Below are 14,578 nucleotides of genomic sequence, written 5' to 3'. Positions count from 1 at the left end.
GCACCAAACCTCCAAGTCCTTGTGAAGACGGATGTCCTCTGCTCAGACTGCAAGGTTTTGTGGTCAGCAGGCACCACTGTCACCCTGCTGAGCTTTGCAAACCACATTGACCCCAAACTGTGCAAGAGAAAGGTGACCCAGATTTCAAATAATTAATATCTTCAACCCTGTTTATAATGTCTGGATGCTCTTCTGTGTACCCATACATTGGGAATGCACTGCCTGTCTTCAAATATAGCCAGACACACACACTGCGTGGCTTGTGGTTTTTCAAGTTTGAGACCTGTTGTTCACATTTTTTATTTTTATTTTTTCCCAGCACAAGATAATTTCACTTTGCTGAAACCCCTTGGCAACACATGGTGCTGCCAGGCAGAGGAAGGACCTGCACAGAACTGTAATGGCTTTGTTGCTTTCCTCTGTGCCCTGATGATATGAAACACGACCTAGTAACATCATTAGTTTTTCCCATGTGAATGCAATGATACCCAGCCAGTGAAAAAAAAAAAGTAAAAAAGAAAAAAAAAAGTAAAAAAAAAAAAAAAAAAAGTGTGTGCTTGTGGCAGGGGAAGTGATTGTGACACAGTCTGAAACATAAACATAACATCTGGAAGCACTCTTCCTGAGTCTGCCTCTTTATCAGACAGATGGCTGGAGAGCTGTAAGCCCATGGGCCTCTCAAAAGGTTCAAGGCCAAGAGGATAAAGTGCTACATCACAGCAGTTTTCCATTATGTCAGTTTTTTTAAATGTCTCTCCGTTCTACCACACTCTGTTTCTCTGCCCAGTTAGGGAGACAGGCACTGCTGTGTTGGCAGAAATCAAAAGCACTGGTGACTCTTCCTGTGCAAACAAAATAAAACATCCACAGGCAGAAACATAAGCCCAAGAACAGAACAAAGGCAGCTTGTAGAAGTCTTTGAAGAAGCAGGAAGGGGAGCTGGGTCTAGATTAGCCCCTGTTGCTGCTACTTAGTGCTTGACATAGCAGATACAGGATACTCCTGCTTTGGTAGAGAAGGCAGCTTAAGAAATTCCCCTAAACCATCTCATTCCTACCCTTAATCCATTGTTTTCATCCCCACGTCTGGCAGCATACCAGCTGGTAGAGGTATGCTATTAAAAAAAAAGTCTGTGAAAATTACTTAGGTTAAAAATAACCTTTGCTCTGTCTTGGAACAGACTTTATATGCTGTGGTGACAGTCCAGAATAAGCTACACAGCAAATACAAGACTTTTTAGTGAAGCTGCTCTCAGGGTAGATGTGGTAAATCATAAATCAACCATACTTGCCCGGAACCAAACAGAAGCAAGGCTAAGATATGGAACTGGTTGTGATAGTAACCAGAAATATCTCTTCATCTGTCCTGAGGATACATTTCAAATCTACCAGCTGTCCTCCAGACATGAGAAACAACAAGGGAAAACAACTGACCAAGCAGTAGTCTAGCCTTGTTTTCACTAATCAACACACTGTTGCTATCCTCATCAGTAGTTACTTGAATCTCAGCACAAATTGCATTATGAGGCATACAAACATTGCTGATTTCAAGCTGTTTTCAGCTACTTGCTGCAGTGGCAAAGTTTTTCTGAATAAATCAAAGTTAAGAAGCTATGTCTCTTTGCTTTAGTGGCACACACTTAAATAGAAGAAATACTACTTAAAAAGTAAAAAAACATGGCCCACATATTCTCAAAATGTAAGCGTAAACAATTATTCCTGTGAGGTACCTAAAACATGTCCCTTGGTTTTTATTACTTATATAATGTGAAAGCTGTTAGCTGCTGAGTGGTGTTGCACCTGGATACAAACTGCTTGCTTCAAAATTCTTATAAAGTAATTACAACCATACACTTACAATAGTAGAAAGATGAAAGAAAAGAAAAGCAACATGGCAAGAAAAAATAGTTGTTTTATGTAGCCTGGGGGTTTGTTTCCAGGGATGTGAAGGGGAAGGAGTGCAAAGGTTCACCATGGTGTGTCAAGGAGACTCCCAAGTAAATAAGAGTGTGCAGAGAAAGGCCAGGAGTTCCTATTCACATGCTTAACTACCTAACACATCACTTTCTTCATTATGATCTGAAGGAGCTCTGGGATGAGGTTTTATCTTGTTTCCACAAAACAGTTTGCAGGAGGCAGCACACCAATACCCTGAGAATTTACTATTAATTTAAGAAATATTATGACTTTTCACAACCAACTGGGCACATGTGACAACACAAAGGGAGATCCAAATTACTCCTGCTAGTTTCAGTACAGAGGAATAAGGCACAACTGCAGAAGACCTTTCATTTTCCTTTCCTGTTAGCTCATTCTCTGAGCTGTGATAGAAATAGCTGGTCACTCAAAGAAAAGGAACATACTATCATCCTCACGAAAGGCTGTGTGAATGTTCATAAAACACTCAAGAAATATAAATATTTACTTACTTTTCGGAAGCTCTTTGGTGAAGGCCATGGAAAATAACACTCCCTGCTTAAATTAACATAGATACATTAAATTAATGTATCTATGAAATCACTGAGTTTACTGCAGAAGAAAATTAGTAGGTGTTGATGCTGGAGCTCCAGAGTGGTAGCTCACATGTACACTGACCTTGCTACAGAACTGCATGTTGCCCAGATGCACTACACTGCTAAATCACTCTGAAAACGCTGGAGGCAGCACAGAAAGATCCCATTAGGGGCTTGCAATTCTTGACCAAATTAAATCAGTTTAATAGAATATTTGTACTCTGCACAGAGGGCTCCAAGTGATGCTCAGTAATTGTAATGCCCACAACATCATGTGCTTTCCCATTGGGATCTCAGTACACACACCCCTAAGTTTCTCCATCAAGCTCATCCTTGTATATTAAAATTTCATTCAAACCTAGGCTTGTCATGCTTTCAGAAGACAGGGACTATTTGCATACACAAGGAGAGAAAGGTGTTAATTAAAACATTGACTTTTATTTGCATAATCAGTGCTAAAAATATTTTTATAGGTTAATTAGACTTTATGCAAATTGGATTAAGAAGATTTAATTTGGGATTTGATAACCTGAGTATTATAGTCCTGCAGTTGTAAATACGTTCAGAATCATACTCTGTTCTATAGCTATGTTTTTCCTTTTAAACTTTTTGTTTGTTTGTTTGTTTGTTTTTCCCTTACTTCTGGTAGGCTTGGTAGGCTTAAATGAGTTATTTTTCCTTTCCTCACTCCATACCACCCCTGCCCTCACCCCCCCTAATCTCCACTAAAAATCACACTAGCTGCAATGATACTATGTGTAAATACAATGAATGAATGAGCTGTTCACGACAAGAGAAATTTCCACACTTTATGGAAGTCTAATTTTCTCAGGCACTCAAACTGGGCATAGAATATAAGTGTTAAAACCTGCTCAAGTTTTCTATGCTTGAAGGTAGTAAAGATCCACCGCATGGGAAAGCAAAAGCCTACACAGAATCCACTGAAGGGTATATGATACTCTTCAATGAGCCTGGGTTTGAGGCTAATAATAAGTGTAGAGCTTGTGAAACATTGCTCGGATCTGTACAATGGAAATGCTCTACGTGGACTAATGAACAACAGTGTTGTTAGACTTCAAAAGATGACACCCAGCATGAGCCAAATGATTTCCACTGAAACCAACAGTGTATGAATTCACTGTATGATGTGGAAGACAATCAGAGTTCCTGAAAAAGCACCACTTTAATGGCTGTGGAACAGCTAGACTAACTCTCAGTACAAGCATATCAAACAGGAAAGCAGGCACTGGCAGGCCAGTTCATACCAGTGCTTCCTGGAGTGTGTGGCTGCCTCTGACAGTTACCAGTGCATAGCCTAGCAAAGGAAACGCTAGTTCTGGAAGAAGAAATGCTTTGCAGAAGGGGATTCTGCCATATTACACACAGGACACTAAATACTGAAAGCTTTAAATTATCCTGTACCAATGCCTGAAAGTTACAGTGGCTCATCCTGGAAGAATTAATTACTTGCTTGGTGAGCCAACCATGGAGGCTGTGATACGTTCAGAGAAACAAGGTCAAAACTGTCTAGCTGAAAAATTGCGTTCAATAGAAACCTTTAAAATTAAGGATATTTATATCCATGCCAAAATGATCCCCTCTCCCAATCTTAGGCCTATTTTTTTTTCTCTCTCATTTAAACTGATTAATTTCATTACCTGGAAACTGAGATATCCTGTTATAGATCAGCAGATGGTACCATAGTTAACATAAGTGTCTCCAGATTTCCAGGCTACAGTTTTAATAGCTATGAGTAGCGGTAATGTGAGCCCTATGTCTTTCAACCAATGAATGGTATCATGGATATAAATGAGTTTAATGTGCCACAAAGATGAGGTTTCATACCTGTTCCTTGAACTTGGTGCTATCCTCTGACAAATAACCGTTGCAGTCGAATGCTTTCCACCATTCCCCACTTCTTGTTTCACATCCCATTGCTGGGGATCACTTGTCTTTGCATTGAGAATATTTACGCCTTTCTTCACCTTTGCCCTGTTGGAAACAGCAGTTGTAAAAAGTTTATAGGAGTCATTCAGGACTGTGATCTTCCTAATATAGCTCAGGCATGGAAATCTCAATGTATCAAAACTAAGCTAAGTATAAAAGACATTTCCAATCCATAAGTAAATATAGACTGATATAGTGAGTGCAGATCTAAGGCCACCTATTACTCTTTTTTTTGGACAGAATCAAATTCCTGTGTGCCTTTATATGTTCTGCCAACAGTAGGCTGGAGTTATGACAAAGACTAAACTTGTAGGACAATCTGCACTCGATGTTTACTTCTTTATTCTGGTAACAATTTCATTCAAAGATAAATTTGTCCCAACAGAGAAGACTTCATAAGGTTCTGTTCATCTGTATCAAGACAAGCTTGTGCTTGATCATTGCAAAGATGAATATTTCACTTGAGAATTTTAAATAATCCATCTATATATATAGTATTCTTCTAGCTATCAGTGGACAGGTTGCTATTCTGCCTTCTCTGTGACAGATTTCCAAGGAAATTTCTGTTTCTATTTGGAATCTCCAGCCTGGAGAGAATGCAGCCATTTTCTAATACAAGGCTTTTTAATTCAGTGATATTCTTCGAGGATGCAAATTTCTGCCACTGTTACTTGTTATGCCCAGTAAAAAGTTAACGGTATTTATCGAGTGATGGATATCAGCAATAACTGAATGGAGGGTTAATTAATGAATATTTGCTCAATTAAGGGGCATTTGTATGAAGAACTCCCAGCAAAGATGCTATTTAGGTGCAGAACATTTAACTTCTGTCCTCTAGTTCTATCACAAAACATCAAGAATAAGCAGTACTTATACAGTCTTTCTCTTCAAAAAGACAGAGGCACAAAATTCCACCAGCCCAGAGGACTGATGCGAAAAGATGCATATGCATATCTTTAGACATTAAAACACTTTAAAAATGTAGTCATGAATAATTTGAGTAAGTATAATTGTATTTCTGAAGATTATTTTTTTAACACTGAGACAAAAACAATTAATTTAAGACACTGAAAAAGAAAACATCTTTTTTTCTTTGTATAAAAGCAAAACACTTAATTCTCTCATTTGCAACAAGAAACACAATGGAGCTTCACAAATTACAGTCTTGTTCTAGTAAAACTAGCACAAACTTGATGTACCTCTAATGCCTTCAGTTGAATTACCCAGAAATAAAACCAAGAAAAAGTAAGGGGAGAATCAAATCTGCTACTGAAGGTTCATTAAAGCCTTAAGCCCCATTAAATTTTCCAGCATGCAGTTCAAATAAATGAACAATAAATAAATAAATTTCATTAATAAGAAAACACTACCGCCAATCTTGAAATGCATACAAATCCATCTGCATGCTTTTGGTAGTATGCATTTTAGGAGACATTTGGACATATTTTAGGATACTGATATTTAGCTACCGGGGAGAAGCTGCTCTTTGAGATGGACTTTGAAATGGCATAATGTCAGTCAAAATGAAGTTCTTCATGTTTGGATTTTCAACACAATTACAACTTCCTTAGCAGCTGTAAATTGCTCTTTCCATCATGTAGCTTGACATAGTCAATACCTGGTCTCCTGTTAATTAGGATAGACATTTTGTGTGGTCAAGGTTAGCAGTAAAATACATTGCCAGAGGACAAAAGACCATGGCTAAAATGCCATTTTTTTTAATTAACTACAATATGGAGCATTAAGTTGAGTGATTTTCACATATGCCATTATATAAAGCCCATTAAAAAAAAAAAAAAATCCATCCCAGGGTAAAGTGGGTTATGTTTAGTGAGAAAAATCAATGTTGTGATTGCACTTAGCACTGGAATTAGGGTATGAACACCCAGAAGACTGAACTTCCTAAATAAATATGCAGAAGCACAATTTGCAACTCTCCCTCTAAAAAGGGCATTGAGTTTTATATAACAAGGTCAATGGATGAATCAGAATTAAGTCAGACAGTACTGAGCCCCATGCATTTTTAAATGCAGTCTGTACCCATATGCCACAAATGTTTTCACTTAATTTTGTATTTACTTAAGTGTTTGAGTGCTAGCAAGGAAAAGTCTATTTAATTCCTTAACAAAAATCCATTGACCCTGTTGTATGCCTGTGATTAAATATTAGTTTTTTAAAACCAATAGTGCCAACTTTGTATATAAAAATTTGCAAGTTATAGTACCTCAATAAACCTTGAGACAGAGGACCTGAAGGCCAAATTGCTTGACAGTCTCCTGTATTTATCCACCTGATCTATGCAGTACATATACACTAAGCATGTTTACTTAAGGGAAGCAGGCGCAGCAACAATAAACAGAGGTGACAAACAGCTGAAGTACTCCAGGTTCCCTCAGTGCATGCTTCCCCACCTACTCATACTGCAAAATTCTCCCATCTGCCATGGCTGCTTATGCTCACAGAAAGGTGGTTTTGCACAACTCTACAGCCAGGAAGTATCCACCAGCACAGCCAGAAGTTGTCACTTTGGACCCAAGTGGAGTCAAAATCTCCCACCCCAACTTTTTTCTAGCTAATTACAGCATTTCCTGTGGGTGTCAGTAAATGTCCTCTCTCACTATGCCTATGTGCTCTCCATGACAGTAGGATAAACTAAAGCAAAGCTCCAGGTCTTCTGACCAGTAACAAAAATCACCCTCCCCTTCCTCTGGATCTAAACACATACCCTGCTAAGCAAGCCACCTACATATGCACAAAACTTCAAGGGCAGCTAATTTATTTGGGTTTGATGAAAAGTTAAGCACATTTTTTGATCTTTTGACGAAAGCAGACCTTGCAATGGAAAGATGAAAGAACGACCATCATTAGGAACAGAACAGAATACCAGAGGTCGGCTTCAATCCCATTCTAAACAGGAGACTCCATCTGAAGGAGATTTTGAAGCTTTATGAACACATGGTAGCCAGAATGGGGCTTCTTGCTTCAACTTCTAAGGTTATTAACCCACAGCACAGGAAAACTCTTCCTCAACTTTATCTCAAAATAACTGGGTAACATATTTCTCTTTAATTCCCTCAAAGGGAAAATTAAAACATTTCACTTGGCATGCTGAGCAAGCTGCATCTTAAAGACATTACTGAAAAAGTCTCCAGCAGCTCACCTACATATCGTTATATAACTGTCATCCAGACCAAGTAAAAATATTTACTGACACAATCTCACACTGAATGCATTTGTATAAGTTTGCAATTTCCAAGCAAATATTGTTTCCAATTGAAGCTATTAGTTGTACACAAAGATTTTCATTTTGCACCTTACCTTCCTAATGTGTTAAACTTAGAAATTACACTTCTAATTAATACAGGCTGATCAGAGCTGCAGATGAAAATTTTGCCATTCCATTTCACTGTCCTCAAATTACAAGAAACCTCAGCAGTGTTTAGACATAATACTATACAGCTGATAAAGACAGTAACTGAAAGGCAATTGAATCAGCAACAGTCAGAGCTAAAGATGTGACTTACAACTGCAGGAGCTCAAATTATAATTCCCTATTTAAATTTAAATTTTAATCTTGCATAAGTGCTTATAGCCATGGGAGGGTTCTACCACCTGCAGCAGGGCCTAGACAGGACAGGCTGCTGAGTGCTGCACACGTTTCTTCAAGCGCTCTGATTTTGCTGATGTTTGTTAATCCTAGAGAGCATCACCTCTGTCACTTCAGAGAAATAAGGAAGAGTCCTTGCTTCATGCTTCCACGCTTCCCTGGTACAGCCAGGGCACAGCCTGTTAGCAGGGTTAGCAGTACTGACAGGCTGCACTCCAACAGAAAGTTTGCAGAGCAGCTGGGGTACACAAGGCTCCCCTTGAGAATAAAAAGCTAAATCAATAGTAAATTCCTATAGGCTCCATAATACCTGGAATAGTTTTCCAGTTATTAAACTTTCTGGTTTCTGCACTGTTTCTTTTTAGAGGGTTATACTTAGCTCTGCATCTTCTGCATTATGCTCCTCATAAATGCCGTGCTATTCCCAGCGCACTGTACTTTGATCTGAGCGCAGGCCAGCTTCAGATCAGTGACCACTGAGTTGTACAGTCTCTTCAGCTCACATATGTTGTCCAAGCTGCTGTGCTGGAAGACCTTTCTTTAGCAAGTATTTAAAACGTAACTTTTAAAAACAGATTCAGATTCAGTCTAAGTGGGGGGACCAGCTCATCTGTGAGGTAGGCCTTAGGTCTCGTGTGCTGAGTGCAGGCACACCATACCACACCACACAGGGTGAGGAAATGCTGGCGCTAAACCCACTGTACTTCCACAGGTAAGTCCCCATCTATTTGTATTTGCCAAACTGGTGTTTCGACTTAACAAATACTGACCCCTTTCGGTCAGTCCTCTCTGGAGCTTCAATGTTTCTTGCAGCTCTGCTACTCCCTTAGCTGCCCAGACTAGGAGAAACCCTTGACATTACTGATTCTTAAGGTCACATTGTAAGAAATGATTTTACCCTACCACCTCAGACCCAGGGAGCCTCTCCTGGTGGCCTGTTTCTGGGCTGTGCCATACAGTAAGTCCCCAACCTTTCTGGGTTTTGCCAAAAAAATTTCAACTTCTTCCTGCCATGATTTAACTTCACTCCTTTCTTTCTTTGTTCCCAGCATAAATCAGGAGATTAAAGCCAGCTGCAGGAACCCATAAAACCAGGCAGGAGACTAACCACTGCAATTAAGCAAGATTTGTTTTATTAAGAAAGTCTTTTTCCTTTCATCTATGTGAAATGAGTTGATAGATCTCACCACAGCTCTGAATGGACAGTCATCTGCCTTGCAAAATAATATTCATTAGAGGCCTCGTTGCTGGTCTTAGTTGAGAAGCCACAAGCAGAACATAAGACTCTGGCCTGGTTAGCCGTGTCAACCTTTCAAATATGCTTCTTTGATTTGTAGAGTACATGGCCAGTACATGGGATGTGATTAAGTGGCTATGGCTCTGCTCGGGGAATAATGGGGATCAGATGTCAGCTTCAGGCTTCCTGCATGACTCTACACAAGCCTCAGGAGCCCTGTTTGCCTCCGTCCTACCCCAGCAAGCAGATTTCCACCTGTTCTTCGCATGGCCACCCCTTTGCTACGGAGGTTTTCATTTACAAGCCAAATGCACAGGTAGGTAGTAAAAGAGAACCCCATCTCATCTGTGGCATTTAGGTACAAAATTTATTAGGTAATACACTGCTGCTAACAGCAGTATTTCAGACTTGGTTCCCATTAAATAGGCTAGTATGAAGGGCCATCCATGCAAGAATTTTGTTTTCTTTGATTTCTAGATTTACAGTATGGGCTGATCATAGCTATAATGGAAAATCTTGATCCTCAGAGCATCTGTTTTCCTTTAGGCACTTTCTCTTTCACATAGTAACCAGAAAAGGCCTTCGGGAAATGTTTTTATTATTATTATTATTTTTAATTAAAAAAAAAAAAAAAGTAAATGTCCCTGAAAATGTAGGTATTTAGCTCACATTTCTGGCTTCTTCCCATTTTCTTTTCACTTTTTAGAATGTTGGTCTATTTGAAACAACTTTGAAAAAATGCCATGTCAATACCAAAAATTGAAATATTTTACTACGAAAATACAGTAATCAAATCCTTAAGAACCTCTAAACCAGAATGCCTAAGCTTCTTGAATACAGGTTTAGTTCTGTAAGCAGCTGATGCTGCTTACATACAATGCTTACAATATTGCAGTATTTCTGAAACTTCCTCTTGTCAGCTGAATTGCACTAAATTCAGCTCCCCAAAATTGCATATTTTGTTGACTTCACTGTCCATCAAAATTATATAAATTCCTTCCCCTTCCAGTGAGGAATCCTGGGATTCAAAATCGCTCAGGGGCTGTTCTTTTATAGTGCTTCTTACATAACTGAAATTCACTGAGACACTAGGAAAATCAGCTGTCTTTTATTTCAATGGAATAGGTGCTTCAAATCCTTTAGGAAGCTTTGAAGAGCTCAGCTGCAAGGCATGAGGTGGATGCAGTCAGCTGTATTTTATTTTTTTTCCTAAGAAGAAATTAAATGGGTTTGGGGATTTTCCAGTCACGGAGTTCTTTGGTTTGGGCCAATTTCTATGGTTAACTCTTCATTATCATTCCCAGTCCTCTTGAGATCTCAGGTACTTCATTGTTTATGTAAAAAGAAAAGGAAAAAGAGATGTTATCTGTGAAGCTTGGCTAACACTACTGAAGTCTAAGAGCTAGTCATTTAACCCTCTAATATATCTCATGGCAAAACTGCTTTCTGCAGCTCTGAATGTTAATAGCACTAGTTAATGGATTAGAGGAAAGACAGGAGGAAAATACATATACATAAATAAAAGCAAGAGGGAACTACACAACACAGAGAATCTGGATCTGTCTTCCAAGGTGAAAGGAAATCCAGTCTGAATTTACAACCTGTTAATATTCTGCCTCCAGCAAAGATAAACACTGTAAGCTCCTAATGTTCACAGGAGCTGTCACAGGGCTGCTACTGTGTTTAACTTGCTTACTCCAGTTCATCCTGTTTTCAGAGAAACAGCCACATTTCAACCTAGTTATTACCAAGTCATTCTCAAATCCACTGGTCGAGAAGAGTATTTAAACTTGAGGCAGCTCATGGGAGCTCTAAACCTAAGGGACTTCATGGCTACTGTAAGCTATATTTGCTCTCTGCCTTAGCTCAAATTATCAGAGCAGTGACAAGATATTAAACAAGATGGCCCAAAGTAGAAGAAAAAAAAAAAAGTCATGCACCAGATAGCTCCAGTTTAGTATACATCCTCCTTTGCTTAACTCCAAAGTCCATAGCTTCAAGAATTTCTTTGGACATAGCTGTTGCGCCTCAGCTCCTAGTCCTCTGGAACTGGGAATCACCACCCCTATTAAGAAATATGGAAGAGGGAAAACACAGAAGGAAAAAGTGTTTTCAAAAAGAAGAACTCCATGCTTGCTTTTGTAATCCTTAATATTTTTGCGATGATTGATATGGGCATCCCAAAACATAAAAATCTCTTCCCATTATGAAGGATGGAGATCCCATTGTGATAAGCACTATCCAAATATGGAACAGGATGCTCTTCCTCACCTCAGAGTTTACAAAATAATATGACTATTAATCAACAGATAGGGGCATACAATGTGGAAGCACAAAAATACAGGATCACAAGACTGTTCTCTTCAACCTCTTGTTTTATAACCCTTTTCCTGTTACCTCATGGAATTAGCAGGAAATCTGGGCTCATAAGAAACTCAAAGGAAGCTCTTACTGAGACAACTGAAGTCCTATAGTGCCTGGGAGGTGTTTGCAGCAGTGTTACAATACCATTGCACTCCGCACGGTAAGCATTTCAGATACTTAACCTTAACTGAAGAGAGGACAGGCTGAATTTGCAGATTTCTTATGATTTATTCATCCTTTCAATTTCTTTAAAGAGTACACGAGTAGAAAGGCTCCTTTATGATGTGAAACTCAAAATAACCAATGGGTACAAGTCAAATATCCATCTCATGGCCCTGCAAGGAACTGAAGAAAGTTATGCATAACCCACATCTAGGTAAACTCCCTGTGAAGTTCACTAAAGGTGAACATTCATTTATAATGAGGTATTACGCCTTATATGAGCAACCATTGGAAACTATGCTCTGCTGTCTGTTGAAAAGTTGGAATAAGCAGCTGTCTCACACCAAAACATGCTTGCAGAGAGAGAGGGATGGGTGTTAGTAAACAAAAAACTCGTGGTGAATCCAGAGTACCGATTCAGCTGCACGTGCTAAATAAAAGCTCATCACCTCCACAGATCTAATTTATAGATCCAGAGACTTTTTTTTTTTTGATAAATAAATGTATTGAGATTTTATTTGCTGCTCCATGCAGTTTCTATTACTACAAAAAGATCTTTAAGCAGCATATTTGTGACATTCCCCCAGCTGCCAGAGCAACAGCAGCGCTGAGGAAAATATTTAATGTTTGCAGTAGTTATTAGGATTATTACTTATACCACAAGTATCTTTTTAAAGTAATCTTCCTCTGCAATCCCTTTGTGTTTTTAATCCCATCCACACTCCCCCTTCAGCAGCTGTTATGGACACAATTTTGCCATCAGCCATGAAGGTTGTGTTTCCTTTTCCCTTAGACAAATATATTTCTGAGATCAACTGCTAGAAAGAGGAAGAGCAGATATCCTTAAAACATCATGAAAGAGAGGAGTCATTCAGGCAAATACTTGTTTCAAATGTTAGGTGTTATAGTATGTATTTGTACAAACAATAAAAGAAGGGACTGATTAGCAGGTGGCTCATCCCCAAGATGCAGTACTCCTTTGTACTCTAATCGGTCTATCTTTTCTACTCTAATCAGTGGACTCTGGGTTGGAGCATTTTACCATTATTCTGGACAAGATAACTCCCTTGATGTCCCACACAGCAGGGAGTTTGCTGACTCCATGGGTGCTATCATAACTTGTGCTGCCATCCATTTAGTCCTGTCTCTTTGAAGTACTGAGCAGCTCCAACCAGCTAGGGGCAACCTTTTGTCATGGATGAGTGCCAGAACTGCCATCAACAAAGTAGAAAGATTGCTAAGAAAGATAATTGTAGATTAAAATTAGAATTAGGGCAACAGGTTTCCTTTTTATCCCCTGTACTCTAATACTTGCTTTCCTCATCGTGATCCTCAGACTTGCATATAGTCACTTTAAGTTACAATTGACACTGCTGCTGTTCTTGCACACCTAGTATTCTAATCTGCACGCTAACAGTACAATAGAAATACTACAAAGATGGTCTAGGGGAATACAGCAGACAAAACTGCTATCTTTGTATTTGAATTGAGTCTTAATCCAGTAAAAGCTGCCAGTGATCTACAGTACCGCAGCTTCCAAATTGGGTTCTTTCATGTTTTAAGTTTACCCAGTAATAGCAGAGATCCTCGTGCCCTGAGGCAGTTGCTGGTAATTTGTGTATTTAGGTGCAGACCTGAAGCCCTTGAGATCGGCACAAATACTTAGAGAAGTAAGCCCAAGTACTGCTGCTGACCTCAAAGGCCTTGGACCAGATGCATGCAGCACACATGGGTTTCCACAGGGCCACTAGCTGGCAGGCCACAGCCAGTGGGCACTGTCAGTGGGAAGGGCATGCAATGGAACTCATGTGGCTCAGGAGTGAGAAAACAATAAATTTTTATAAATTACTTGTAGTATGTAGCTCAGGGGGTTCAAGTTAGGTAGAAAACCATCCTCATCCTCCTGCAGCTTGTTTCCTGCACCTGGAGTGCAACAACCCCAAGCAGAGCTACAGGCTGGGAGCTGAGTGGTTGGAAAGCTGCCTGGCGGAGAAGGACCTGGGAGTGATGGTTGATAGTCGGCTGAATATGAGCCAGCAGTGTGCTCAGGTGGCCAAGAAGGCCAACAGCATCCTGGCTTGCATAAGAAACAGTGTGGCCAGCAGGGCTAAGGAGGTGATTGTCCCCCTGTACTTGGCTCTGGTGAGGCTGCACCTCGAGTACTGTGTTCAGTTTTGGGCCCCTCACTACAAGAAGGACATGGAGGTGCTTGAGCAGGTGCAGAGAAAGGCGACCAAGCTGGTGAGGGGTCCTCTTGGTCTGGGGACTTCTGGCGTCCAAAAGTATTTGTTAAGTTAAGTAAAAGCTTCCCTCAACTTTTACACAATTCCTTAGCGGAGAAGCTCTCTTCATGACTCTACCTCATGATCATGCCTGTTCTCCCGTCTGATCACTTGCTCCTTTTTGGGACATGCGTCCTCTCATTTTGAGCTGACTTTTCTTGTCTAGATCTAAATAGCATTGAGTAATGTACCGCAACAACAGGAGCCCCTTAAATTCTTTGTACATTAGGTAAGCGGTGTCCAATTCCTGTTATAGAAAACTACGAATAAATTGACTATGACAAAAATGAGCCTGCCCAGCTGTAGGACTGTTACAACGAAGGATTAGGAACAAGAGTTCAGGCAGCAACTCCCTTGAAAGTTGCTTTCCATTTCCCTTTTGTATGTGTTTGGTTTGCCTTATTCCTGGCTCATACCTAACTGTAACAGCAATTCCTGCTGCAGAACATCTCAGCCAATTCTCTGCT

The 14,578-nt window shown here is 39.8% G+C and overlaps 1 protein-coding gene across 2 annotated transcripts in view; it reads right to left on the bottom strand.

Moving 5' to 3' along the window:
- Positions 1–14,578, bottom strand: part of TMEM132C (transmembrane protein 132C) — a 228,386-nt gene that overhangs the window by 105,703 nt on the left and 108,105 nt on the right. For both annotated transcript variants that reach the window (XM_084297343.1, XM_084297344.1), the window contains exon 3: positions 4,358–4,504. In XM_084297343.1, the coding sequence (XP_084153469.1) occupies positions 4,358–4,504 (147 nt within the window). The remainder of the gene's footprint in view (positions 1–4,357; positions 4,505–14,578) is intronic.

The sequence above is a fragment of the Netta rufina genome (genome assembly GCF_964035555.1).
Source record: "Netta rufina genome assembly, chromosome: 17".
Lineage (NCBI taxonomy): Eukaryota > Metazoa > Chordata > Aves > Anseriformes > Anatidae > Netta > Netta rufina.
This window is presented reverse-complemented; position numbering and strand designations above follow the sequence as displayed.